We start from the raw sequence: 25,971 nt of genomic DNA on the forward strand, positions 1-25,971 counted from the left end.
AGTTTTAAAGCTAATTCTAATATGATGGACAGTCCTGAGCATGAAATCACCTTTACTGTTCACATTTTTGTTTATAATTATTAATGTTTTGTCCATTTCGGTATATTCCTATAGAACGATTTTTTGACCCCCCCCCACCANTATCAATTTTGTACATGGATCTTACAGAAGGTGTCTCAACTTAACCTAACCCGTGGCCGCAGCGTTCGGCCCAGAAAGTGTCTTAACCTAACCTAACTCTAAATAATGCTAAATAAATACTATTTTGGTCATGTACAAAATTGATATGAGGAGGGTCTGGGGGGGTCCAAAAATCGTTCACTAGGACAGACCCTCCAGTTCTATAAGTTCTTTATTAACGCTAAGAAACTTTCCTGACCCAATCCCCCTCATAATTTCAAGTTTTAGAAATAGTCCCTCCCACGTAGTTTGTAGATTCAAAAGTATATTTTATATAAAATTTCAGGTGTCTCCGTTTGACAGAAAAATGGTTTCAAAAAATCCTAAAAATTAATAGAAATAACATGAAGATTGACATTACTACGAAAACCAGTGATATCCTTAGTCTAGCAAGATGTTGGTATACAGAAGGAAGGTAATTGCTGTCCATCTAGTGATAATAAAAATTGTTACGATTTTTTTATTTTAATATAAAACGTATAAACATCTTGTGTCCTGAATGTTTATAATAATGTAATACAAGGGCGTATACAGAAATAAATCGGGGGGGGGAGGGGTAATTTAATTGTAAATTCTTGAATATCAGGCTTAAGAATAAGATACTTTAAAGGTAAACATACACTAGAGTCCAATCATTATACTCTATCTCTCCTTCAAACAAAACTAGCAGAAAAAAGCATTGTTTCTAAAAAAAATCGACATTTTATAATACTGTTATGTTAGTAATAATTGGTATTTAAACTAGAGATGGTAAAAGACATTTTTGAAAATGAAAAACTCAACTTAAACTTAAATTCTATGAGATGAAAAAAGGACAAAGGTCCAGGAATTAATTATGAATTGTAAAAGTTTCTGTTTTGAAAGAAAAAAGTAGGAGTACAATTGTAATTTATATATTAAAGCTCTTCGTTCATTCAGCTAGTTTTTAATAAAAATAATAAGAAAGATTACAAAACGGCGGTGCAATGAATAAAGTAAATTAAATCCTAACTTTAAAAAAAAAAAAAAAATGGTTTTTACCACCTTCAAACTTAAGCCTTCGTGGCTTGGCATTTAAAAATAATTGTTTTACTTCACTATCCCTGATAGTGCCCATCCGAGTGGGATGCCGATGAATGTGCATTCTAAATAGATTTTTCATTCGGACTTGTGTCATGGTGGCTCTGGTCCACGTATACAATCTTCCTAGTGCACTGAATGAACAGCAAATTAATGTTTTTATGTTCTTAACTCTTGAGTTTAAGCTTTGAAAAGTGTGAAAGCTCTGAGTTCTGGAGGGGGGGGGGGGGCTCTTTTCAGGTCTAATAAATTATTATTAATCTTAATAAGTTCTTATCCTTGTAGGCATACCGACATAAGTGTAAGATGTGGAGGGGAAGGGGAATCAGTTTTCCACTGTCATAAACTAATCCTAAGGTATATAATAACATTTTATACTTAAAATATGAGTTTTTAACATGTAAATAATTATTGTCATCTTTTGTAATGGATAATGGAGGGCAGGCCTTTTGATAACCATTTGCAACTTCTTTCTTTTTCTCAAACACATTTAGGTTTAATAAGTACATCTACATAATAAAACAAGACATTTATATATTTGTCCCCTCAAGCCGGCCAAACAGAATGTTTTTGTGGACACTCATGAGTAGCCTGGCTAGTAGTAGGCTAAAGAAAATTCGAAATTTTTTTAAAAATTTTTTTAAAAATTTTTTTTATTTTTTATTAATTTTTCAAATTTTTTTCACGGGCAACGCCGGCCCCTTAAGCTAGTCTACTATTATGCATAAATGCTAAACATCTTTAATATATATATTAAAAAATATAACGTTTTAGAGATAAATATGCTCTTTGCTCTTTTTATTATTTTAGAAACATCAAAGATTGAAAAACTTTTTTCCATGAAGGATTTTATTTTATTTCACCTGATTCTGTTAAAGTTTGATAAATAGGAAAGATAGGTGAGGGTGGTGAGAGAAATTTCAGGCCAGCCACAACAATTCTCGTCCGAGTCACCTCGAAATATACAATCAATATTATTTTTTAAGTTTCCAATCCTTGTTTTTAAATCTGGCCATTTTAGGGCTTAAATGAAATACTGAGTTTTGTGAATTGAATAAAATAGATTTACTTGTATAAATTTTGACACGATTCCTTTTTTTAAAAAGAGTTAAATCTGTAAGGATTGGACACTAATGGAAGGACTAGAAATTTCAAGGTGGCTCGGATTAGAAAATAAGGGGAATGTGACTGCTGCCCCTTGTCACCCCTCCACGGCTCCTACTCGGATAAAAACATTACTGAATTCAGGGATCTGTTGATAAAACAGCTAGGAGCGGAGGTTTGTGTAGTGGAAGATGCAGACGAGATAATTCTATCCGAGGTTTCTAAACAATCCTTCCAGGAGTACATCAGGTTATTTCTCTAAGGGTCACCTTAGCAAGATCAAATATCTATCTATCTATCTATTAGGACATCCCAATAACAAGAATGTTACCAGGAAACCACCCCTCCCGGCAACCCTCTGCCTCCCTTAGGAGTACTTGGGTCACAGAGTTAGAATACATTATTATCTATCACAAAATATCTCATTCTTAATTTAGTAAGTTCACTTTGGGTTTGAGATGTGGGAAGTAAGTCGACCGTAAAATTCCGATATGATTTGATTTGTTTAGAGAGAGACCAATAATTTACTTAAATTTTTTATAAATAATTATATGATGCTTTGTTTCATGGGTTTAAATATTCTTGAAAATAAATTATTTCGAAAGAAAAGTAAGGAAAAGAGCGGGATATTCTTATTAAAAAATACATAAACCGGCATTTTAAATGTTATTGTTTTTAATGTGTTTTTTTATTAGAATTGTATACGGGTTTTCTGAGACTGTATTGAGTTGTTCACTTGAGGAGAAGGAATGGGTTCTGACTATGCTTGATATACCAGATATGGATTTTCAGGTACCATTGTCATCGTTGTAATAGTTGTCATGCTTGTCGTCATCATTGGCATCATTGTCATCATTGTCATCATTATCATCATTGTCATCATTGTCATCATTGTCATCATTATCATTGTTGTCATCATTGTCATCATTGTCATCATTGTCATCATTGTCATCATTGTCATCATTGTCATCATTGTCATCATTGTCATCATTGCCATCATTGTCATCATTGTCATCATTGTCAGCATTGTCATCATTGTCATCATTGTCGTTTTTGTCATCATTTTCACCATATTTACCATAGTCATCATTGTCATCATTGTCATCATTGTCATCTTTGTCATCATTGTCATCATTGTCATCATTGTCATCATTTTCATCATTGTCCTCATTGTCATCATTGTCATCATTGTCACCATATCCACCATTGTCACTATATCCACCATTGTCATCATTGTCCTCATTGTCATCATTGTCATCATTGTCACCATTGTCATCATATCCACCATTGTCACCATATCCACCATTGTCACCATATCCACCATATCCACCATTGGCATCATTGGCATAATTGGTATCGATGTCATTATTCAATCCATGTTATCATAGGTATGTTCATTTACTTTTATTATTTGCGGATTGTTTTTTTATTTCCAGGTAAAAATTGAAGACGATCCCTTGGCTGAACTTACGATCAAACAGGAACCGATCATAGAGGTAACATCATGCTAATTTTAAATCTTGAATATTTCTATTTTTTTCTTTTATGAATTACCAATTTTGTTTAGCTCTCAGAAAATCTCAGCTTCTCATCAGTCCCAGAGAAATTTACCAAGGTTCATACCTGTGGTTTTTGCAAAAAAGAGTTTAGAAGACATGATCATCTGAACAGACACATGCTGCAACATACCGGTAACTTTCAAAATGCTTTATGTTCACATGATTAATGTTTCACTCAATATATTTCTTGTAATTTGAAATATTTAGTCATGTTAAGCGGGTTAAGCTTTAAAAACACGTAGAATGCACTTAATTGTTTGTTTGCTTTTTTCCGTCCAGTTTATTAGGATTTAATCATATTTGACTTATTTCTTCGTCTTCGCTTGTACAAGATTACTTTTTAGGCGAAAAACCGTTTGAATGTGATCAATGTGAGAAAGGATTTACGAGGAAGGATAAACTCAAACAGCACGTAGCAAAACATCACATTGATTTGTTATCTGGGCAACTGCTCTCACAGGAATGGAGTATTTATAGTTAGGATTGTTTTTGAAACTTTAAAATTTTTCTTCCTAGTGCACGCAGAAAATAAAGAATGTGAAATATTCTTTTCTTACAAATCATGAAAATGGGTCAACTTCAAGTTTTGATATATGAGCTATTACCTTGGGAAACCAGCGTTGCTTACTCATAGTTACTCCCGTCGTTTACCCGCGCTTGGTCTTAAATAACGATTTTATCTCTTATTCTTAATAAAAGTCTACCCACCCAACTTAGAATCTCAAAACCAAGCTAAGAACATTCTCATGGTTTACCCAAGTTCCCCAATCAATATTTTAGGCAAATCGATTAAGGGGTTTCTGAGTTATGATCGGACATACAAACGAACAAACAGAGATTGCTAATTTATATTACATAGATACTGCCTTACATAGGATATGAAGTATGCTGATGAGTTTGAGGAGCACAAGATGGATTTTCAGGAAATAACGATGACAAATGACGAAGATGAGAAGGAAGGCGAAGACCATGATATGAAGGAAGAAGATAATATCGAGGAGACTGATGAGACATTAGAAGAAGATAAAAAGTCTAAAAAGCTGAGACCAGGGATCTTAGCATTCAAACCTGCCTTGATAGACAATCTAAAACTTTTTTTTGTAATAACCGGGTATCAGGAACTTTAACTTAATTTTCAGAATAGCCCAAAAGTCTACAGGGGTGTATACTGTATACTGTATATTTTCTTACAATATTTTTTATATTCCCCCTTCTGAAAATCTTTTTTTTTTCCCAGAAGCTAGGTCTGTTTTTAGTCTTTTATTCACAGAATTGGGTAAAATAAATAGAAATAGGGGAGGGGGGGGGGAATTATAAAAAGTATACACCCCGGGCCGTAAGTCCAATGTAAATAGGGAAATAGATTAAATTTTCAGTTGATGGTTATTTATTCGATCTAAATATAATGCTATGGTGAAATAATCAGGAAAGAAAGTGACTTGTATCTACTGTCCAGAAACTTTCAACGGAATAAAATCTAGAAAAAAACATGCACTAGGAACTGTTCAAATAATAATATTATATTCTTTTTGTTTTAATAATTTAAAGCCGCTTCAATATTTTTTTTTTTATTTCTAATATTGTCATTATGTAAGAACTATGTTAATCTTGTCTTTACAACATGACTGAAATTGCTTATGATTAATTTGAACTGAACCTGCAGCAAACCACTCAGCTGAGATTCTAGAGAGCTGTCGTCTTCTCTCCTTAAGGCGGGATGGAAAGAGGAAAAGGTAATTTAGTATGCAACGGTTAATTACCATTGAATCATAAATTTAACTTTTTGTGATTAGTGAACAACGATTTATCTCCTTTCTTGTTTTATTCCATTAAGGAAACGTTGTTTGAATGTTCATTTTGGAGCTTTCTTCCCTTATAGAATGAATTACTTTTAAGATAATTTTACCCCTCTACATTTTATTGGAAAAAACGTTATAATACTCCTGCCGTAGCCGACTTAAAATTTATCACATTTCTTTCCGTCTATAGATGTATGAAAGTATAATTCCCCTTAAGACATTTTTTTTAAGAAGAGATAGTTGGTGAAATTGCAAACAGTTAATCTTTTTTGTTAGGTTTTATTAGGTTTTGTAAATAAAAGTTCCCTGAAAAAGAAATCATAAATTCTTTATTTCAGACTGAAGAATCATACATGCCCTGAGGAAGGATGTGAAAGACAATTCAGGAAAGCTTACTCTTTAATCCATTTCTTTATTTTAAAAGTTGAACCATATCTACAATTTAAAATGTTAAACAATTTAACTTTTTTCATATTTTTATAATGAAAGTTTTATTTAGTTAGAAAAGTCATCTTGAAACCAAATTTTGGGATTTAAGAATTTTAGGCATTACATTATTTTAGCTTTGATGAATAGAACAATGCATGTATTCTTGTTCTAAAGAGTTTGTGTGTACAGACACACCTGTGAGGTTACTGATCACGTCAACGTTGTGCACAATCATCAGAAGAACTATATTTGTGAACTTTGCTCAAAAGCTTTCCCGTACAGGAAATCTCTGAGGTCAGTTTTATTATCATACAGGGTTACCCACAAAGGATGAGACTGTGCAGAATTTATACTTTCTGTTTCCTTATATTTATTATTTTCTGCAATCGTAAACATGTTTCTCTCTTTGTTAAATCATTGAATAAGCCATAAAAAACTATTCAAGGTAGAAGATTTAATTAAACCATGGAATCGTCAGATTTAAGGAGTTTCAGATCGTCTTTATAGTCTCATCTAATGTGGGTAGCCCTGTACATCAACGATTTCTTGTTCTTAAAAAAATACTATGAAAAAAGACCTCTACGCCACATAATTTTTTTCTATCCATTTCTGTTTCTTTTTAAAATTTATGAGTTGTTGTTTATTTTTAAAAATTTGAAAAATCAAACCTATTTTCATATTCTGAAATTGATGAAGGCTTTAATTCTCTTTTTGGTAATAATAAATGGTTTGTCTAGATATCACATGGATCTGAAGCACAACATGAACAAGAAGGTTGAGAGTATCCTGTGTCCCAACTGCGGAGATATTTTCACTTCTAAGATTAAACTTCAGATTCATATCACGGCCAAACATAGAATCAAGGTGAAAAAGAACAAAGCCACGAGTCTTTACACCCCTGCCACGAGTTCTAAGTTATGAATCTTACACAGTAATCTTTATTATTAATCCAGATCCGCATTTTTCTCTAAAAAATACAGAAATTTATTTTTCTCTAAATACGAAGAAAATGATTTTTCGAGTTACTTAAAGACAGCTTACCGATGATACTAGTGATCTGTTATGTCCTGTATCTAGGTACAAAGATACCAGTGCAAGTTCTGTGACTTCAAGACGCACGCTAGGAATGTTATAACGGAGCATGAACGTACACACACAGGTTAGAACAGACAATAAATATTTGTTTTCATGTTTGTGAATATTTGAGAATTGTTCAGTTTTCTACCTAGTCGATTTTATCAACGAGGTTATATTGTATAGAGCAGAAATCTACTCTAATCCTTTATAAATGTATTTGCCAGGAACTACACCGAGACATTATCGCATGTTTAAATTTTTATACTGAAGGTTAGGCCAGAATTATTTGACAGTTGAAAGTGTATGCTAGCTGACCAATAAGCATTCCTAGAATCATGTTTTAGAATGTTTTTATTTGACAACTGATTTATCAGGAAAAAGTTTGTAATCGCTGTATTTTCATGTTTTTGTTGTTCTGTTCTTTTAACTTCTATTCCACTTTTTTTCAGGAGAGAAGCCTGAAATTTGTCAGTGGTGTGGAAAAGGATTTAACGCTAAGAAAACTTTACGAAATCATGAACGACTTCATACAGGTTGGTTTAGCAAGGAAATCGAACAAAATCTGAATAAGAAATATTCCCCGAATTATTGAAATACTGCAACAGGACAGGGTGTGGTTTATATTATCTTTGAAAAATCGTTCCACCCTCACTGAAAATCATTTTCCCCCATGAGTTAGGTTTGTTTCTGCGGAGAGCAAACACTTTTGTTAGGATTTTCTTTGCTGAATAGTAAATAGGGGAAAATGAATTAATTTTCCTAATAAAAGGATGAAAAATGTTGCTGTTTGATGTTCAATATTTTATTGTTTTCGCCATTTTATCAAAAATCATTCTTAAAACTCTTAACCCTATAAAGGCTGGGGGGGGGGGTCTGAATCTATGAATAGCCTGGGGGGGGGCGTTTGGCGCACCCCCCCCCCTTAAAAAGCCTTAGATAATAGTTATTGGGTTGAAATGCATAATCATAGTCCAATTTTTATGGCCAGCTCAAAGCAAAAAAGACCGAAAACTTTAATAGTTTGGGTGCTAGAAAAAATGAAGAAAAAAAAACATATTTTTTAAAAACAAATTTCAAAGTGTGACACATGTTTTGACATGCATTTTTCAAGGGCTTTTCAAAACTATAGTTTTTAGATCTGTAGCTTTAGTCACAAAAAATTTATGGGCTATTTTAGATTTTTTTCACAGACCGGACTTTTTCCACCCTGTACCCTACCCTATAAATTTAAAAAAAAATATTTTTTCAACAAAAAATCCTTTAAATTATTATTCATTATAAGTCACAAAATTTCACGGTCATAGTGTTAAAAATAAGAGGACAAAAAACTNATTTGTCTGTCTATCTAAGCCTTTTCAGGGTTAAAATTATACACTGTACTGAAATTCACGTAAAATTCTACGTTGCTTCTCAGAATAAAAAGCAATACATATTTATTCTAAACAATATTTTTGTTATTTCAGGAGAGAAACCTTACAAATGTAACCACTGCTCCAGCAGTTTCGCCCAGAGAACCAGTCTTAACGTTCATTTTAATTCACATCATAAAGGACTGCAACCCTTATCCAGTCCAATCAAAGGAAAATTATTTAAGAAATTGCAACGTCCAAAAAATGTACAGTCATCAAATTATTGTTTTTGTTTGAAGCTTGATGTATTTTTAAATTCTGCAGCCTTTACAATTGTCCAAGATATCATGTTTAATCCACATTTAATATTTCTAGAGCTAACTTTTAAATTTTTTTGTATTTTTTAAACAGTTAAGATCGGGTTGGTACCCAAACTCGATAAAAAAAATATATTTTCGAGAGACCTGATTTTATGGTGACTTTTTTCTCTCCATTGATTAATATCACACTAGAAAGGTTATTTTAAATAATTGATATTAGACAAGGATAAATTTAATGGTAATTATGACGAGCAAAGCGAGCAAGAATCGGAGGATACTTTGTCTATAAATCAAATGGACGAATCAAGGATGAGACTTGAAGAACGACGACAAGTTAGCGATGAACCCTGGAACTCGAATACATTGACCATTAAACCTCTTAACAAACTTCAAAATATTGGTAATTAACCAGTAGACTCATTGGATGTCCGCTGTAATGAAGAACAAATTTTGTTTAGTCCAAACAATAATGGCAAACAAAACAATTAATATTGGAACTGAGTGAATTTTAAAAGCAGATTCTTGTTGTGAAATAAGTAAAGTTGCAAATCATTATAAATCTTAAATCATCACTTCATTCCCGATTTAGGAAGTCCTTGATTTGATTTGATTTGATTTGATTTGATTTGATTTGATTTGGTTTGGTTTGGTTTGGTTTGGTTTGGTTTGGTTTGGTTTGGTTTGGTTTGGTTTAATTTTAAATTCTTTTTGTTTAAAACTTGTCTTAATTTGACAGATAGGTTTGAATATAAAAAATCATACAAATCTTTTTACAACTTGATCTTGATCTTAATTCTGTGCAAAATAGCTGGTTAAAGAATGTTGATCTTAAAAGAATATCTTTGATTTGAGGAGGCTAAACTAATTTAATTTAATTTGACAGGAGAAACGTATTTCAAATGGTTTTTAATTAATTGGAAGGAAAAATATAATTTCTTTAGCAAGTTGTTCACACCAAAGATTATTAATAATTAATAGGGTTTTAATCTAGCTAACCTTATCGATTGGATTTCTTTGAAAATCTTGCAATTTTCTACTTTTCGCGCGCTATTTCTAATGAAATGAAATAAAGTTTAAATAGGTTTCAGCTTTTGAATTTGATGATTTTTTAGGTGTTCATGAATCTGTTATTGTTCCACGCTACAAATCTGACCGCTAAGAATGCACACCTGTATGAATAATGAATATCAAACAAAACCCCGGTTAAATCTATATCTTGACTATTGTAACTTTTATGTAAACCAAATCTAATCTCTTATTAATAGAACCCGGTGTATGAAAAAAATATCAGTTGAATTTTTTTTAATATTAAGTCAACGTTTTCTTTGTTGTAAATTTTAACTTGACATTTTAATTATTTGTTTCTTTTTTTGGACTTAATCTAGAATTGTTGGACATCTTTTCATTTCTTTCTTCACATTTTTCGTTTTCAAACTCTAATTTTTATAAAGGCCTTGAAATCTAACATGGGTACTGGGTAGATATTCCACATAACAAAAAAACTAAAATAATCGTGTGTCCGATAATTTTAATAATAAAAAAAGAAATGGAGAAAACGATTCTTAAAAAATGGATCCAATGGACTTTTGCTTAAATACAAGAATCAGGCGTGTGGACTGGGGGTGTTACTATCAACCAAGAAATTATTTAAAATTTAGCCAACTTAAGATAAAAAAGTGTATGTTTTCATGAGTAAAATTGGCTTTGAGTAACACTAGCTATGTCCCTTAATAAGTAAAAAATGTCTAAGCATGATATAAAAAAGCATAATTTTGTCCAATTAATATGTGAGCAGAATCCGTCAATTCGTTTTAATTGGTCTGCATAAGTTCGACCAATGAGAGACAAAATAATAATAACAAATAATTTTAATCGATTAAATCTAGTTTAATCAATTCACATGATACCAGCTCTGGTTTCATAGTAAAATTTGAATGTGTACCTGTTAAACTCATATATGTAAACTATACCCGTGTGTTTCTTGTCAGTTTTTAATGTAAAATATATGAACCCATGTTATTGCACTCTTATGACTAAAAATGTTTACTTAACGACTAGTTAAAACGTTGTACTCTGCACAGTAAAAAAAAATTATTTTTGTGGTTTAATAAAAAAACCGTATACTTTTTTGTTGCTAGCACTTTTTTGAATTACTACAAAAAATATAATTATCACAGAAAAAGGAAGAAAAAAATGTTTGGATTTATTACAGGAAAACAAATAAATGGCAAATACAACAAATCAATATTATTTTTTAAATCAATAGTTTTGAAACTTAAACCTCAAGTCGCTAAATTAAAAGTTAAAACAACTTAATTTTGTTGCTAGCACTTTCATTGTTTTTTTTGTTTAAATTTTAAAAAATATTTTCAGATGGAAACAGATAGCAAACACTCACAGGCCGAGCATGCCAAGGAAAATGGTTTTAAAAATGAAAAAAAGTTAAATTGAATTACAAGATTTACGGAAATAGCAGTCATGTGAACGCTACTGAAAAAAATACATATCTTGAAGTTAACTTGGTATAATAAAAGTTTATCTTCATAGGTTTGGTAATGAATTTTAAAATTTATTTTTAGAAAAGGGTTTGTTTCATATTTTTCCGTCTCTTTTAATTGATTTTGTGAACCTAACTCTTTGCCACTTCTACTTTTATGACCCAAGATTTAAGAATTGTTTGAGTTCAATTTGACCAACAAATCACCTTTTTTATTTTGTATTTAACATGATTCTATCAAGTAAAACGGAAAAATAAAGAAATTCAAAAATCATTAATCAAAAAACAGCATTTTGTTTGTACAATTGAGTCTAATTTGTAAACCATTTGAATACCTAGTTCTTGATCTGGAATATTAATGAAAATCTGAGGAACCCAACCACTGAAAAGGAAATTCATGATGACTATATGTCTATATTTGGAATACCAAACATTTTTTTTTATAATTCAAAAATATATTTGTGCTGATCATCACGATCTTGAATATTCTCAGGATACTATTGTACAATGTGAGGACGGTTCTCTTCCTTTACCTTCTCTTCTCTTAGGTAGGCTTTTTCATTTAATAAAGATCTAGGGAGTATAAGGAGTTCTTCCTCATGAGTCAGAGGGACGTTTACTTCAGTAAATTTAATTTTGTTCTGGAAGTTAATCTTTGCAGGCAGTTTTTGTGTCTCTGTGGGAGGGGGCCGGGGGGAATGTTTTTTCAAAAGGGTGAAATGGAACATTTTTCAGCAGTTACAAACAAGTTTTAAGCAATTTCAGCAGATACAAGCAAGTTTTACACAATTTCAGCAGTTACAAGCAAGTTTTACACAATTTCAGCAGTTACAAGCAAGTTTTACACAATTTCAGCAGTTACAAGCAAATTTTACACAATTTCAGCAGTTACAAGCAAGTTTTACACAATTTCGGACGGACTTTTTTTCTCATGTGAACTCGTAAAAGTATAAGGAGATTATTAAATTATGCAAATTCTTATCAAAAAAAGGTATTTCCTTATTATTGGTTTAGGAGGACTCTCCCCCCTTCTTCATAGTGCTCTACAGAACCAACCTGTCCAAGAGGATCAAGTTGTTATTCTTCCAGATATACAGTTAGGTTAGTAGTTAGTACCAGACATGGTTAAACTAAACAGAGCTGAAAACTCGTGTATTGGATTCCGATTTCTAAATTTCTGTATCCACTTTGAACACTTTTGATTTTCTTTTTAATCCTCTCTTTACTTAGCCCTGCTAGATTTTTCGGCTTCTGATTGGCTGTTCTGTTTTTCGGCTTCTGATTTGCTGTTCGGTTTCTACAAAAGACACTCTGATTGGTTGCATTTAAGAAACTCACCTGGATATTACTATTAGATTAAATTAATCTTAATATTAGTAAAAAAGAGGACATCAAGAATTGATCTCGATATAAAGAACCATAAAGTTTTCCGCTAATAATGATATGTGTACACTGGTAATGAAAAGAAATTAAATTGACGCTGGCTCATTTTTACTAAAATACTCGATCTAATATCATTTGGTTTTTTCTAAAGTTCACTAGATTTAAAAGTTCAAAGAAAAAATTTTAAAGAATTATTGATAGAAAAAAGCTGACATTTTCGTTTTTAAACCTTCACCTTTCACCAAATAAATTAGTTTTTCAGTCCGGGGATGTGGGTAACATTTTTATCTTATTATCTTATTATTTTAACTGCAAGTGCAGCTACTTTTGATTTCATGATGTTGAGACTTTGTGTATAATTAAATACAGAAAACTAAGGGATCGAGTTCATGAGTTATGATTGGACAGACAGTGGACTTCCAAACAACAAACAAGACGAACTGAGATTACTACTTTATATTTACTTTACGGGATGACCCAAAAAACAGATATTAGCGTTTTTGAGCCTCAATAATCTTTTTAAATGATCTCTAAAAAGTTTTTAATTTTAGAAGTGGTCTTATAAGTAACAGTTGTCGTTTGATGGTTTCGGTTGACGTAAAACTATGTCGAATGTTTGAAAACAATTGATAATTTTTATAATTCTATTAAAATCTAAATTACAGAGAGAAAACATATGCTTAAAAATTAAATACTTAATTTAGGTACTTTAATGTTTATATTTCAAATTATTTCTTAATAAGTCCCCGTATTGATGCCATGCAACTAATGATCGCCTATTTCTGGTGTTCGCAACCATGGGGCCATGAATGCTGCAACATCTCTTTATAGGGTTCTCTTCATAAAAAGATTTAAAGGTCTGAAAAATCGATAATAACTTGTTTGTTTGACAGCGATTATTATTATTATTATTATTATAATAAATTTATTGAATACGATATTGTATAGGTGAAATCTTACTGTTTCTAAAGTATCTGTTGTCTGTAAACATTAAGAACTTTTTCTCTGCGGAGGATGTTTCTACAATTAGGAAAAAGTCATTTATTTTACAATTTTATCCATAAACTAGCATGGGAACCCAGCCTTGCCTGGATAAATAAACTTTCGTTTAAAGATTTAATTAACTCCACTTGAGAGTTTTCAACCGAGATAACACCATTTCCTTGATTCTACCGAGTTCCCCAATACAAATTTGAGGCAAATCAGTCCAGGTGTTAATGAGCATAATCGGTCAATACAAACAGAGATAACAACTGTTATAGATATTTATCATTTTATGTATCCCCAATTTACTTTTAGTAAGAAAATCGATTTTTGTAATTTTTAACATGGTAGCGGGGAGTGGGGAGTGGGGCATGAGTCTCCCACTGGAAAATCTGCTGTTATGGCTTACACGGATGATTGCCTCTGAACAATTTGATTCCTAAAAATTAAATTAATGGTGAAAAATAACACAAGAAGAAATTTGTTTAGATGGCAAACCTTATTTTCGCTTTTAAGGCCCCCTCCCTATCCCCTGTTCATGCTTCATGCTGTGAAGGGGGGGAGGGGGGAGGGGAGTTAGCTTGCCTTGTATTTTCTAACATTACACATATATTTGTTTTCCAACCTTTACTTATGAATGACTGTTAACAGTAAGGTTGGTAAATATCTTGAAGTTGATTCATCAGCAACACCAACATTAGAAATTCATAAGGAAGGAGAAAGTATTCATATTCTTCACATTATATTATTTTCTCAATATCTATGTTTTTACAGTTTTGTTGCGATTTATTTTTTTCAATAAAGCTTGTAAAATTTTTATAAACTTTAAAAGAGTAAATTTTGCCCATTGTAAATTGCGTCAATTTCCCGAGATTTACAATAGTTGGCTGTTTTCCATGAAGTGCGTTTTTATTACTCATGCATTTATCATAAACAAATATGAAATATTTTCACAGGAAATTATTAAATCTAAAAAAGTAATTAAAGAAACCGCTGAACGAGCTGCTTCAGACAAGGTAACCTTTATATGTATTTATAGTTGACATCTATGAATATTTTATTTTTATCTTTTTTGTTTTTAAATAAATTCTTTTCTTATCATAAGCATTTCTTAAATGCTTATGATAAGAAATGAAATGAAATGATTGCTATTTTTTTGTAATTTCCAATTAATTTAAAGGGCAACATAATGCGCGCTGATTTAACAGTTTTGTCCTTGTTACAACAAGCTTGAATCTGAATTAATAAATGGCACAACTTACAAAGATTGTAAAATGGAATTATATAGATGATTTGTTTAATAAAAGAGCTTAATACTAGGCGAAATATAAAGATCAGCTATATGATTTACAGAATTAAGTTTGGTCCAGTTGTAACAATAAAATTTTACACAACATATTTAATACTCAGATGGCACATATCAAACCGGAAAACTATTAATACTAGTATTATATAATTATATTAATACTTAAATGAGTTTGCCATGTATCATTTAGTTTAATCTTAGATAAACACTTGTATAATTTTCGTTGTTAGAATCTAGTAATCTACTACAAGCTGTGGCTGTCGGTCACAATTTGACCTGTTAAGCATACTTTTTTAGCGTTTTCTCTTCTATATTTCTTGTCGTTGGATGCGTTTTCATTATAAATACTAATACGCGGTTGAATAAAAATTGAAGAAACCGATTGCATCTCGCCCTGTTTAGTCCAGGGTGCATAATAAGGAATCCTTTTTTCAAAGAATTCCAAAATTAATTGAAAACAGCATTACGACGACATTTACACAAATCAGAAATTTTTTAAAGGGTAATCTTTTGTTCATCGTCCATTACACTGTTTACTTAGTAATTTATCCAATTACAATAATATTATTATTTATATAAAGGGAGTCACCAAAAAATGTGATAAGGGTCGTCTTTTTCAAACTAAAAAATACATAGTGTTTTTGAATATTGTTTTCATTTTTTTCAACTCACATGAATAAAGGACAGTTTGGCACAAGACGACACACAAATCACACGTTTTTTGACTCACCCTGTATATTTATTTACCGATTGGTAATAAAAGTTTTATGCAGACTCAGACTGACAAGTGACCAATATAAAACTTGTCAAATATATCTGAATTAATCAACCAATATTATTTTGAATTCTAGGAATGGAAGGAGGAGGAAAAGAAAAAATTGGCAATAGAACGAGATTGTCCTTTTTGTGATAGTAGGGTAAGAAGTTTTAAATCTTCAGTTAAATTTTCATCTGATTATTCACCTGTTCATGACTGTAAAGGATAAGAATTGGAAAATATTTACTTATTAGACGAAACTGACTTTAATGCCTAAAACCTGATAATTAACGATTGCAAGACATCTATCTATTTACACCTGACTATAATAGCTAAGAATATTTATCTATATAAACCTGACTATAATGGCTAAGAATAACTATCTAGATAAACCTGACTATAATGGCTAAGAATATTTATCTATATAAACCTGACTATAATAGCTAAGAATATTTATCTAGATAAACCTGACTATAATGGCTAAGATTATTTATCTATTTAAACCTGACCATAAGGTCTAAGAATAACTATCTAGATAAACCTGACTATAATGGCTTAGTATAACTATCTAGATAAACCTGACTTTTATGTCTAAAAATATTTATCTATATAAACCTGACTATAATGGCTTAGAATACTTATTTATATTATATTATAATGGCTGAGAATAAATGTCTAGATAAACCTGACTATGATGGCTAAGAATACTTATCTAGATAAACCTGACTATGATGGCTAAGAATACTTATCTAGATAAACCTGACTATAATGGCTAAGAACAACTATTTAGATTAAATATTAAATATCTAGATAAATCTGACTATAATGGCTTAGTATAACTATCAAGATAAACCTGGCTTTAATGGCTAAGAATAGCTATCTAGATAAACCTGACTTTAATGGCTAAGAATAACTATCTAGATAAACCTGACTTTAATGGCTAAGAATAACTATCTAGATAAACCTGACTATAATGGCTTAGTATAACTATCTAGATAAACCTGACTATAATGGCTTAGTATAACTATCTAGATAAACCTTACTTTAATGGCTAAGAATAACTATCTAGATAAACGTGACTATAATGGCTAAGCACATGAAGCAGAAGCATCCTGAGCTGGAGTATGCTTGTATGGATTGTCAGGAGAACCTGCATACCAGGTCATACTTTTAAATTGTAAACTGCAGCCTCTAGTCAGAACTTTTGCGTTGTGAATCACGGGATTAGGTATTGATCTCCATCGTTTGTAGACGTAGAATTAATTCAATTCTTATTCGATATTCCCTGATGATCATTCCGTGTAGAGATAACTTTAATTCGGGAATTATGCATTGATCTTTAAATTTAAAAGTGACCACATTGGATACGAAAATCAAGTATTTAAAATTAACAATGTTCACACAAAAGTTTCGATCTTTACACAGTACACGTTATTAATAATTGATAAATATAAATATTTTTAAGTTGGGAATGTGCTTATGGTGAACAATGTCTAATCTTTTTTAAGTTTCAAATTATACAATAACAATGAAATGCTGTGCAAAAGATTTTTTTTGCATTTTAAAAATTATTTTTATTTTACTTTTATGAAAACTTTTCAGAATTTTTGACCAATTGTAACACCCTTCTCTCTAATACGTAATAATGCCGGAATGAAATATGCGAGAAAATGTATAGTTTTTTTTTTCATTAGATCTGATCTTGAAGTTCATGTTCAACTGCATCCGGAGTCTCCCTGGTTTAGAACTTGTAGATTATGCGAGTTCGTCTGTCTATCTAATTATCAGGTTCGTCTGTCTATCTAATTCTCAGGTTCGTCTGTCTATCTAATTATTAGGTTCGTCTGTCTATCTAATTATCAGGTTCGTCTGTCTATCTAATTATCAGATTTGTCTGTCTATCTAATTATCAGGTTCGTCTGTCTATCTAATTATCAGGTTTGTCTGTCTATCTAATTATCATGTTGTCTGTCTATCTAATTATCAGGTTCGTCTGTCTATCTAATTATCATGTTTGTCTGTCTATCTTATTTTCAGGCTCGTCTGTCTTTCTCTAATCATCAGTTTCCTTTTTTCAAAGATATTCTAGGATTTTTGGATTTAAGGAAGTTTTACAACATCTACAAAGTCTTACGTAATTAAAAGTTTCCTTATAAGAAATTATGCAAAAAATGTTGACTCTGACAGAAGAAACAAATCAATCGACGTTACCAAACAATTTGAAAAATCGTTTAGAGTCAAGATTTTGCATAGTTCAATATAAAAAAGAATTAAACTTCCAATACATTTCAGAAATAATTCTGCGCCATTTTATTTTTTCCAAGTGTATTATCTGAACAACAACAAAAAGTTCTCAGATTTTCGGTCCAAATAATCACGATTGTTTAAAAAGCTGATAATAACAATGCCTAACTTTATTATGAACATTTTATCCTTATTGATAACGTGAAAATTTCAACCGTATATGTTTGTCTGTGGTGTTTACCGTTTCTATCAGCCAAAAACGTTTAATTTTTAAAAAAATTGTGAAATTTTTACTGGGAAAAAAAATCTTCATATCTTTACACTTCAGTTATCAAGTCACAGAAGGAGCCACACCGCAGCAGAGTTTGGAAGCAAAAAATGTCAATTCTGTGATAAAACGTTCATTAAGGTAAGACATTAATTAGTTTTTTTTACTTGGAACATTTTTACAGGTTATTATTTTTTTTAAGGAGTCGGCCTTGCAGCTTCACGAAGCTCATCATGAAGCAGGAAAATATCAACTATTTAGTATTTATCTATTAAAAAATATTTCTTTTAAAAGTTCAGACTTGAGATGAGTAGCAAATATCATATTGTTGCCATGTATTTTTGATAAAAAAAATAAATGATATTTTCAGGAAAATTTAACAAAACTTTTTCCTGTGTTCAGTGCTCTAAATCCTTCAGCAAACAATCCAACCTGGCCAGACATATCAGGTCTTATTTTAGTTTGCAAGACAGTTTTTAATTTAGTTTATATTTCAAGTTTCATGAGAATATTAAAATATTCCTTTTTCTTTTTTTCACTATATATATATATAGTAAAAAATTTAATCTTTGTCACTAACTTTGATTTTTTATCCCCATATCTTTGCAACCCATTGTCGTAGACTTTTAAGATATTTCAAACAATAAATTCTGTTAGTTAAATAATCTAATCAGGTTGCAAATATATAGGGCTTCGAAAGTGTGGGTTTGTGTCAAAGACTCAATTCCTTTAGAATTCATTCTAGTCCATTAGGACATGGTTTAAATACTCAATACACAACTTCACGTGACAGTTTTTTTGATAAATAAATATAATTTGTATCGCTAATGTTTTTGATTATTTCAGATCTCACTTTGGTATTAAATCATTCTTTTGTGATCAGTGCAATGCAGAATTTGTAGATTCTACGCGTTTAAAGGTAATATTTGTTTAATGTGTGATTATACGTGGTCAGATAATTTATCAAAGTACATCCTGGTTTTGTTATGCTATGTTCCATGGTAACTATTTTAGAGTTTTTTAGAATCTTTCAAAAATTTTAAATATCCGGAGTTTACTTGCCGAATTTTGACATTAACTAATAAAGATAAGATGTATAAAAAACGTTCATATTAATTGTAGGAGCACTCGTGGATACATCTGGACTATGCTAAGTTCAAGTGTCCGATCCCAGAATGTGATCAAACTTTCAGGTACACTACTATAACATAGTACATATATTAATAATTTTACATTGGTCAACTTTTCAAAACTTGGATGTGTTCATCATGTATGTTTTAACACTGTTTGTTTTTGCTGAATCAAAACGGAGATGATGTTAGACGTTTTCTGTAAATTATAATTTTTTAATATATATTTTTAATTTTCGTAGGAATATTATCCATATTTTTTTTTTTTGTTACATTTGATACACACGTCAAACTAAAGTAAATTTAACGTAGGATAGAAATCTTATCAATTTTACTCATAACTTTTTTATTAAAGAGCTATTGAGCTGCAAGGTCACACAGTTTTACCAGTAATGTCGCATTAGATTTACCTTATCCTTCTGTCTAATTTGCAGTGTGCACTGCACGTTGACGTAACATCATGTTCAAACCTTGTAACTATTTAATGTTCAGGCACCGTAGTAATCTGAAGAACCACATGTCCAGCCATCATAATGAACCAAAGAAGTATCCCTGTAATCTGTGCAATAAAAGTTTTGCGTTTGAATACAAGCTGAGGAACCACAGCAGGTGGCATAAGTTGGAGGAGGAGTCCAAGAAGAAGGAGAAGATTGAGGAGACCGTTACGGAGTTCAAGGTGGACAAAAAATATAGATGAAAATAAATCATTTTTGAAGTATGTAGTAAATGGATTATTGGATACTTGGCTTCCATTTTAACTTTTAATTATTGTACTTTATCAACTTTATCGACTTAATCGTGGATTTAAAAAATTGAACTTTTTAAGATAGTTTTCTGGATATTTAGGAGTGCTGAAACACGCCCCATTCCTCGATGTTAATTCTGACCATCCATAAACGTTCCCTGGGGTCCCACAAAAAATGTTAGACAGTTTCGGTTTTGCCGTTTTTACGTTTATTTGTTACAAAGAATTAAACAAATAAGCAGACAAGCAAAGTATATATATAGATTGTTAAAACTGTGTCAGAAGCATATCAATTTTGTGATTCAAGACTCAGGAGGTACATGAGTGATAAGGAGACAGAAAATGAGTAGATAACAACAACAAAAATTGGACAAACGCACCTTTTAGGTTTCAGAAATCGGCAGATTACGCAATATGAAATTATCAATTGTTTACTTATAGGATTCGAGTGTATATGTTTGTGGTTCATGTTCGCGTGAGTTTATATCTATTGATGATTTTGGGATTCATTGTAAGGAATATCACAACCAGGTAAGCTCAGTGTTGTTATTCAAGCAGCTCATCTAAATATTCACAATTCACATATTTAAAGATTGTTCCCTAAGAGAAACAGAAATGCTTGATTTTTTTTATTATGGAAAAAATATTTTTTGATCATTCTGTTTTAAAAACTAATCCTTACTTTATCCAGTCTATATCTGATCTGAAGACAAGAAAGCGACGACATGGCGCCTCTGAAGTAGAAAACCAGGAACCTAACTCAGCTCTCCCAAATATAAACTTTTCTACCTCGTCAGGTCAATTTTTTGATGTTATTAATTAAGAATTTCAATTATCTTCATTCAGGGGCGTACACAGGTATTTTTCCAGGGGGTTACATCTTTTTTCTTTCCCGTTGGGGCATGAAAACCCTCTGGAAACCATACAAGGGGGGCTGAGTCCCCATAGCCCCCCCCCTGTGTAAGGTTCGCTTCTTTCTCCATTGCTGCTAATAGGACAGTTGAAATAGCAAACAATTACCAGTTTTTAACAAAATTGTCTTATTGATCTACATTCTACAATCTACATTGCAAAATATCTCTTTCTTTTTCAAAACGAAATCTTTTTTTAGGTCAACTTAGTTTATCAGTTCTAGAGAATCCCCAGGGTATTATGCCTTGTATCGAGGTGGGGCCTGACATGCCCTGCCTAAGCCTAACCTCTGGTAATATGCCTAACCTTGAGCTTGGTCCAGACCAGTCTAAAAGCATGGAGCTGGATCACCATATCGACCTGGATCCAGAAACTAAGAAACATTTACAAACATTGGATAATATAAGGTCACTCATTCACATTAATTCATTTGTTTTGATCATTAAAATAATTCACATATTAAATACACATATTTATTTCCATTAAATGCAGGGTTGTTCTTTTATAATGTTAATTACAATAAACATAATAATAATATAAATAGAGAATAAAAATAAAGAAAAAATTCAAATAACATGATATGCATTGTCATTTATCAAGGAAAACTATCAAGGATAAGTTTTGCGAAGCAAAACTATTCTAATAGTTTTACATAGTATTCGAGAAACAGTGCAAATTTATTCATTTCGTGGATTTTCTGCCAATATTTCAACTTTCAATTTAAATTTATCAGAGAAAATGGAGAAAATTGCGTGAAAAAATTGTTTAGGCCGTAACACAGGCTGTAGGCATGATAGAGTAATTTTATAGATACTGTTGNGATAAAGCAAGTGTGTAAAATGATTATTAAAGGCAGGGCGGCTTAATAATTGGCTGAAAAAAAGCCGTTTTGACCAAAAATATTTTTTATTTTTTTCATCCCATCAAAAGTAAAAGCGGCAAATAACTATAGCGCCCAAATAAAGATGCACATTGGCGTGTAGAATGCACTAGAAAAAAAAGATTTAAAAAATATTTAAAAATGACCGAGTTATAGGCGTTTCCGTGAAAAAAATTGTGAAAAATCAAGTTTTTCGGAAAAATATTTTAGACACTTTGTCATTTTTTCATCACTTGGAGGTCGATTTTGATGTTTTAAAAGCTGGAATCGTATTCTCCAAGATCTCCTGCTATCTTTAATGGCCTTTAAAGTTTTTCTAGGGCGTCGGAAGGCATAATTAAAAATTTTTTTAAAAAATAACTTTGGTCGATTTTGACGAAAATACGCGAAAAAGACCATTTTTTTGACAATCTTTGGGGTGCCACGACCAAACTAGGCATAGCAGAAACGTTTAAAAGCATGGAAAAGATGCTCTGAGACATGGACAATGCAGTGCAAAAAACGAAACGGCAATAACTTGAAAAACGAAATGGATATTGAGATTTTAGTAAAATTATTTTTTTTCGAAAATAAATATTTCTACCGAGAAATACAGAAAATGACAATTTAACTGAAATTTGAAATAATAGGACCTCTTTCAACCATTTCTCATACCCCCATAATTGGTTGACAGACTTTTTTTTAACTTAAAATAAAACAATATTAAAAATTAAACTAACCATGTGAAATTTTACCCTGCAAGCCAAATGATGTAAAAATAACGTAAAATAACGTGCTAAACCAATACAATCTTGTTAATAACAGCCTCCCACAGGCCCACTGATTCAAACAGCTCATTTACCAAGTACATTAGTTATCTCATCAATTGGTTATCTGTTCCATTTGTTCTTTTCTTCCATTCATTATTCAATCTTTCAATTACGGTCCCACACTGACAATGTTCTATAGGTTTGTTTGAAATTGTCCATGTTCTAAGTCATTGCTGAAATTAAGACCCAGTGATTGTTATTAGGTTTTCCGATGTCCTCAGCCAAAATACGGACCCACACTGGCAATGTTCTATACGTGTCATGTTTGAAATTGTCCATGTTCTAACTCATTGTTGAAATTAAGACCCAGTGATTGTTATTAGGTTTTCCGATGTCCTCAGCCAAAATACGATCCCCCACTAAATATTCTACTCCTTAAAAATGTTGTTTATGTCTGTTTGAATTTGTCCATTCTTTATTAAGACCCAGTGATTGTTAATAGGTTTTCCGATATCCTCAGCCAAATTCAGGTCAAGTTCCTTTGATAATGTATACTGGTTCATACACTCTCCCTTCCATATGCTATCAAATCCATAAGCTATCTATCCATATATGCTATCCAATCCATGCCCTATCTGATCCATACACTATCTGATCCATACGCTACCTGATCCATACTCTATTCAAACTCTATTCAATCTATACGCTATCTGATCCATAAGCTATCCAATCTATATGCTATCTGATCCATACGCTATCTGATCCATACACTAGTTGATCCATACACTATCTGATCCATACGCTATCTGATCCATACGCTATCTGATCCATGCGCTATCTGATCCATACGCTATCTGATCCGAATGCTATCCAATCCATACGCTATCTGATCCATATGCTATCCGATCCATATGCTATCCGATCCATATGCTATCTGATCCATACACTATCCGATCCATATGCTATCCAATCCATACGCTATCCGATCCATTTGCTATCTGATCCATACGNGATCTATACGCTATCCAATCCATATGCTATCCGATCCATACACTATCTGATCCATACGCCATCCGATCCATATGCTATCCAATCCATACGCTATCCGATCCATTTGCTATCTGATCCATACGCTATCTGATCCATACATTAATTGATCCATACGCTATCCAATCCATACGCTATCCGATCCATACATTATACTATACGGCTGAGGTCCCCATTAACTTGTCAAGGAAAACTATTAAGGATATGTTTTGCGAAGCAAAACTATTCTAATAGTTTTACATAGTATTCGAGAAACAGTGCAGATTTATCCATTTCGAGGATTTTCTGCCAATATTTCAAATTTCAATTTAAATTTATCCGAGAAAATGGAGAAAATTGCGTGAAAAAATTGTTTAGGTCGTAACACAGGCTGTAGACGTGATAGAGTAAATTTAAAAATACTGTTGGAATCACAAGAACAAATGCAAGTGATTTTAAGAGATAAAGTAAGTGTGTAAAATGATTATTGAAGGCAGGGCGGCTTAATAATTGGCTGAAAAAAAGCCGTTTTGAACAAAAATATTTTTTCTTTTTTTCATATCATCAAAACTAAAAGCGGCAAATAACTTTAGCGCCCTATTAAAGGTGCACATCGGCGTGTAGAATGCACTAGAAAAATCGGATTGAAAAAATATTGAAAAATGACCGCGTTATGGGCGTTTCCGTGAACAAAATTGTGAAAAATCGAGTTTTTCGGAAAAATATTTTAGACACTTTGTCATTTTTTCATCACTTGGAGGTAGATTTTGATGTTTTAAAAGCTGGAATCGTATTCTCCAAGATCTCCTGCTATCTTTAATGGCCTTTAAAGTTTTTCTAGGGCGTCGGAAGGCATAATTAAAAATTTTTTAAAAAAATTACTTTGGTCGATTTTGATGAAAATACGCGAAAAAAGCCATATTTTCGACATTATTTGGCCTGTCGCGACCAAACTAAGCATAGCAGAAACGTTTAAAAGCATGGAAAAGATGCTCTGAGACATGGACAATGCAGTGCAAAAAACGAAATGGCAATAACTTGAAAAACGAAATGGATATTGAGATTTTAGTAAAATTATTTTTTTTCGAAAATAAATATTTTCGACCGAGAAATACAGAAAATGGCGATTTAACTGAAATTTGAAATAATAGGACCTCTTTCAACCATTTCTCATACCCCCATAATTTGTTGACAGACTTTTAAAAATCACACTAACCATGTGAAATTTTACCCTGCAAGCCAAATGATGTAATGAACATGTAAAATAACGTGCTAAACACGTAGGATCTTGTTAATAACAGCCTCCTAGGGGCCCACTGATTCAAACAGCTCATTTACCAAGTACAGAAATACAGAAAATGACAATTTAATTGAAACTTGATATGATTGGACCACTGTGAGCTGATTCTCAGCCCCTAAGGCAAAATTCAATTGGATTTTGAATTTTTAATGCGGTTTTCCTATGTCCTCAGCCAAAATACGGTCCCACACTGACAATGTTCTATACATGTCTGTTTGAAATTGTCCATGTTCTAACTCATTGTTGAAATTAAGACCCAGTGATTGTTATTAGGTTTTCCGATGTCCTCAGCCAAAATACAGTCCCCACTAAATATTCTACTCCTTAAAAATGTTGTTTACGTCTGTTTGAATTTGTCCATTCTTTATTAAGACCCAGTGATTGCTAATAGGTTTTCCGATATCCTCAGCCAAATTCAGGTCCAATTCCTTTGATAATGTATCTAGTTCATACACTCTCGCATCCATATGCTATCGAATCCATAAGCTATCCAATCCATATGCTATCTGATCCATACGCTATCCGATCCATACGCTATCTGATCCATACGCTATCAGATCCATATACTATCCAATCCATATGCTATCAGATCCATACGCTATCCGATCTATACGCTATCTGATCCATACGCTATCCAATCCATATGCTATCCGATCCATATGCTATCTGATCCATACGCTATCTGATCCATACGCTATCTGATCCATACGCTATCAGATCCATATGCTATCTGATCCATACGCTATCAGATCCATACGCTATCCGATCCATACCCTATCTGATCCATATGCTATCCGATCCATATGCTATCTGATCCATACGCTATCCGATCCATACGCTATCTGATCCATATATATCTGATCCATACGCTATAAAATGGCTGAGGTCCCCATTAACTTGTAACAAATATTTAT

The 25,971-nt window shown here is 31.9% G+C and overlaps 2 protein-coding genes across 5 annotated transcripts; both read left to right on the forward strand.

Annotated features, from left to right (window-relative positions):
- Positions 1-446: 446 nt before the first annotated feature.
- Positions 447-10,895, forward strand: LOC111712044 (zinc finger protein 184). Of its 4 annotated transcripts, none has more exons than XR_002767374.1 (19): positions 447-595; positions 1,525-1,596; positions 2,488-2,592; positions 3,039-3,135; positions 3,780-3,839; positions 3,911-4,034; positions 4,247-4,362; positions 4,778-4,952; positions 5,329-5,400; positions 5,566-5,635; positions 6,040-6,087; positions 6,320-6,424; positions 6,868-6,994; positions 7,208-7,289; positions 7,657-7,740; positions 8,671-8,787; positions 9,097-9,276; positions 9,989-10,206; positions 10,763-10,895. XR_002767374.1 is itself a non-coding variant. In XM_023486553.1 (18 exons), the coding sequence occupies exons 1-18, from the start codon at positions 525-527 to the stop codon at positions 10,033-10,035; spliced, it is 1,752 nt and encodes a 583-aa protein (XP_023342321.1). In that variant the 5' UTR covers positions 447-524; the 3' UTR covers positions 10,036-10,498. The 4 variants fall into 4 exon arrangements, 1 of the variants encoding a protein (XP_023342321.1); XR_002767373.1 differs by having other exon boundaries at positions 9,989-10,149; positions 10,706-10,895; XR_002767375.1 differs by having other exon boundaries at positions 9,989-10,149.
- A 97-nt stretch (positions 10,896-10,992) lies between these two features.
- On the forward strand, positions 10,993-21,603 carry LOC111712045 (gastrula zinc finger protein xFG20-1). The gene is made up of 19 exons (XM_023486554.1): positions 10,993-11,291; positions 11,713-11,763; positions 11,867-11,921; positions 12,388-12,474; positions 13,705-13,786; positions 14,392-14,452; positions 14,697-14,756; positions 15,898-15,963; positions 16,873-16,964; positions 17,498-17,591; positions 18,376-18,456; positions 18,518-18,557; positions 18,686-18,764; positions 19,162-19,234; positions 19,438-19,508; positions 19,938-20,121; positions 20,632-20,721; positions 20,882-20,987; positions 21,302-21,603. Exons 1-19 carry the CDS (start codon positions 11,250-11,252, stop codon positions 21,586-21,588), a joined length of 1,701 nt encoding a protein of 566 aa, XP_023342322.1. The 5' UTR covers positions 10,993-11,249; the 3' UTR covers positions 21,589-21,603.
- Positions 21,604-25,971: the final 4,368 nt, after the last annotated feature.

Source organism: Eurytemora carolleeae, unplaced genomic scaffold (assembly GCF_000591075.1).
Source record: "Eurytemora carolleeae unplaced genomic scaffold, Eaff_2.0 scaffold1088, whole genome shotgun sequence".
Lineage (NCBI taxonomy): Eukaryota > Metazoa > Arthropoda > Copepoda > Calanoida > Temoridae > Eurytemora > Eurytemora carolleeae.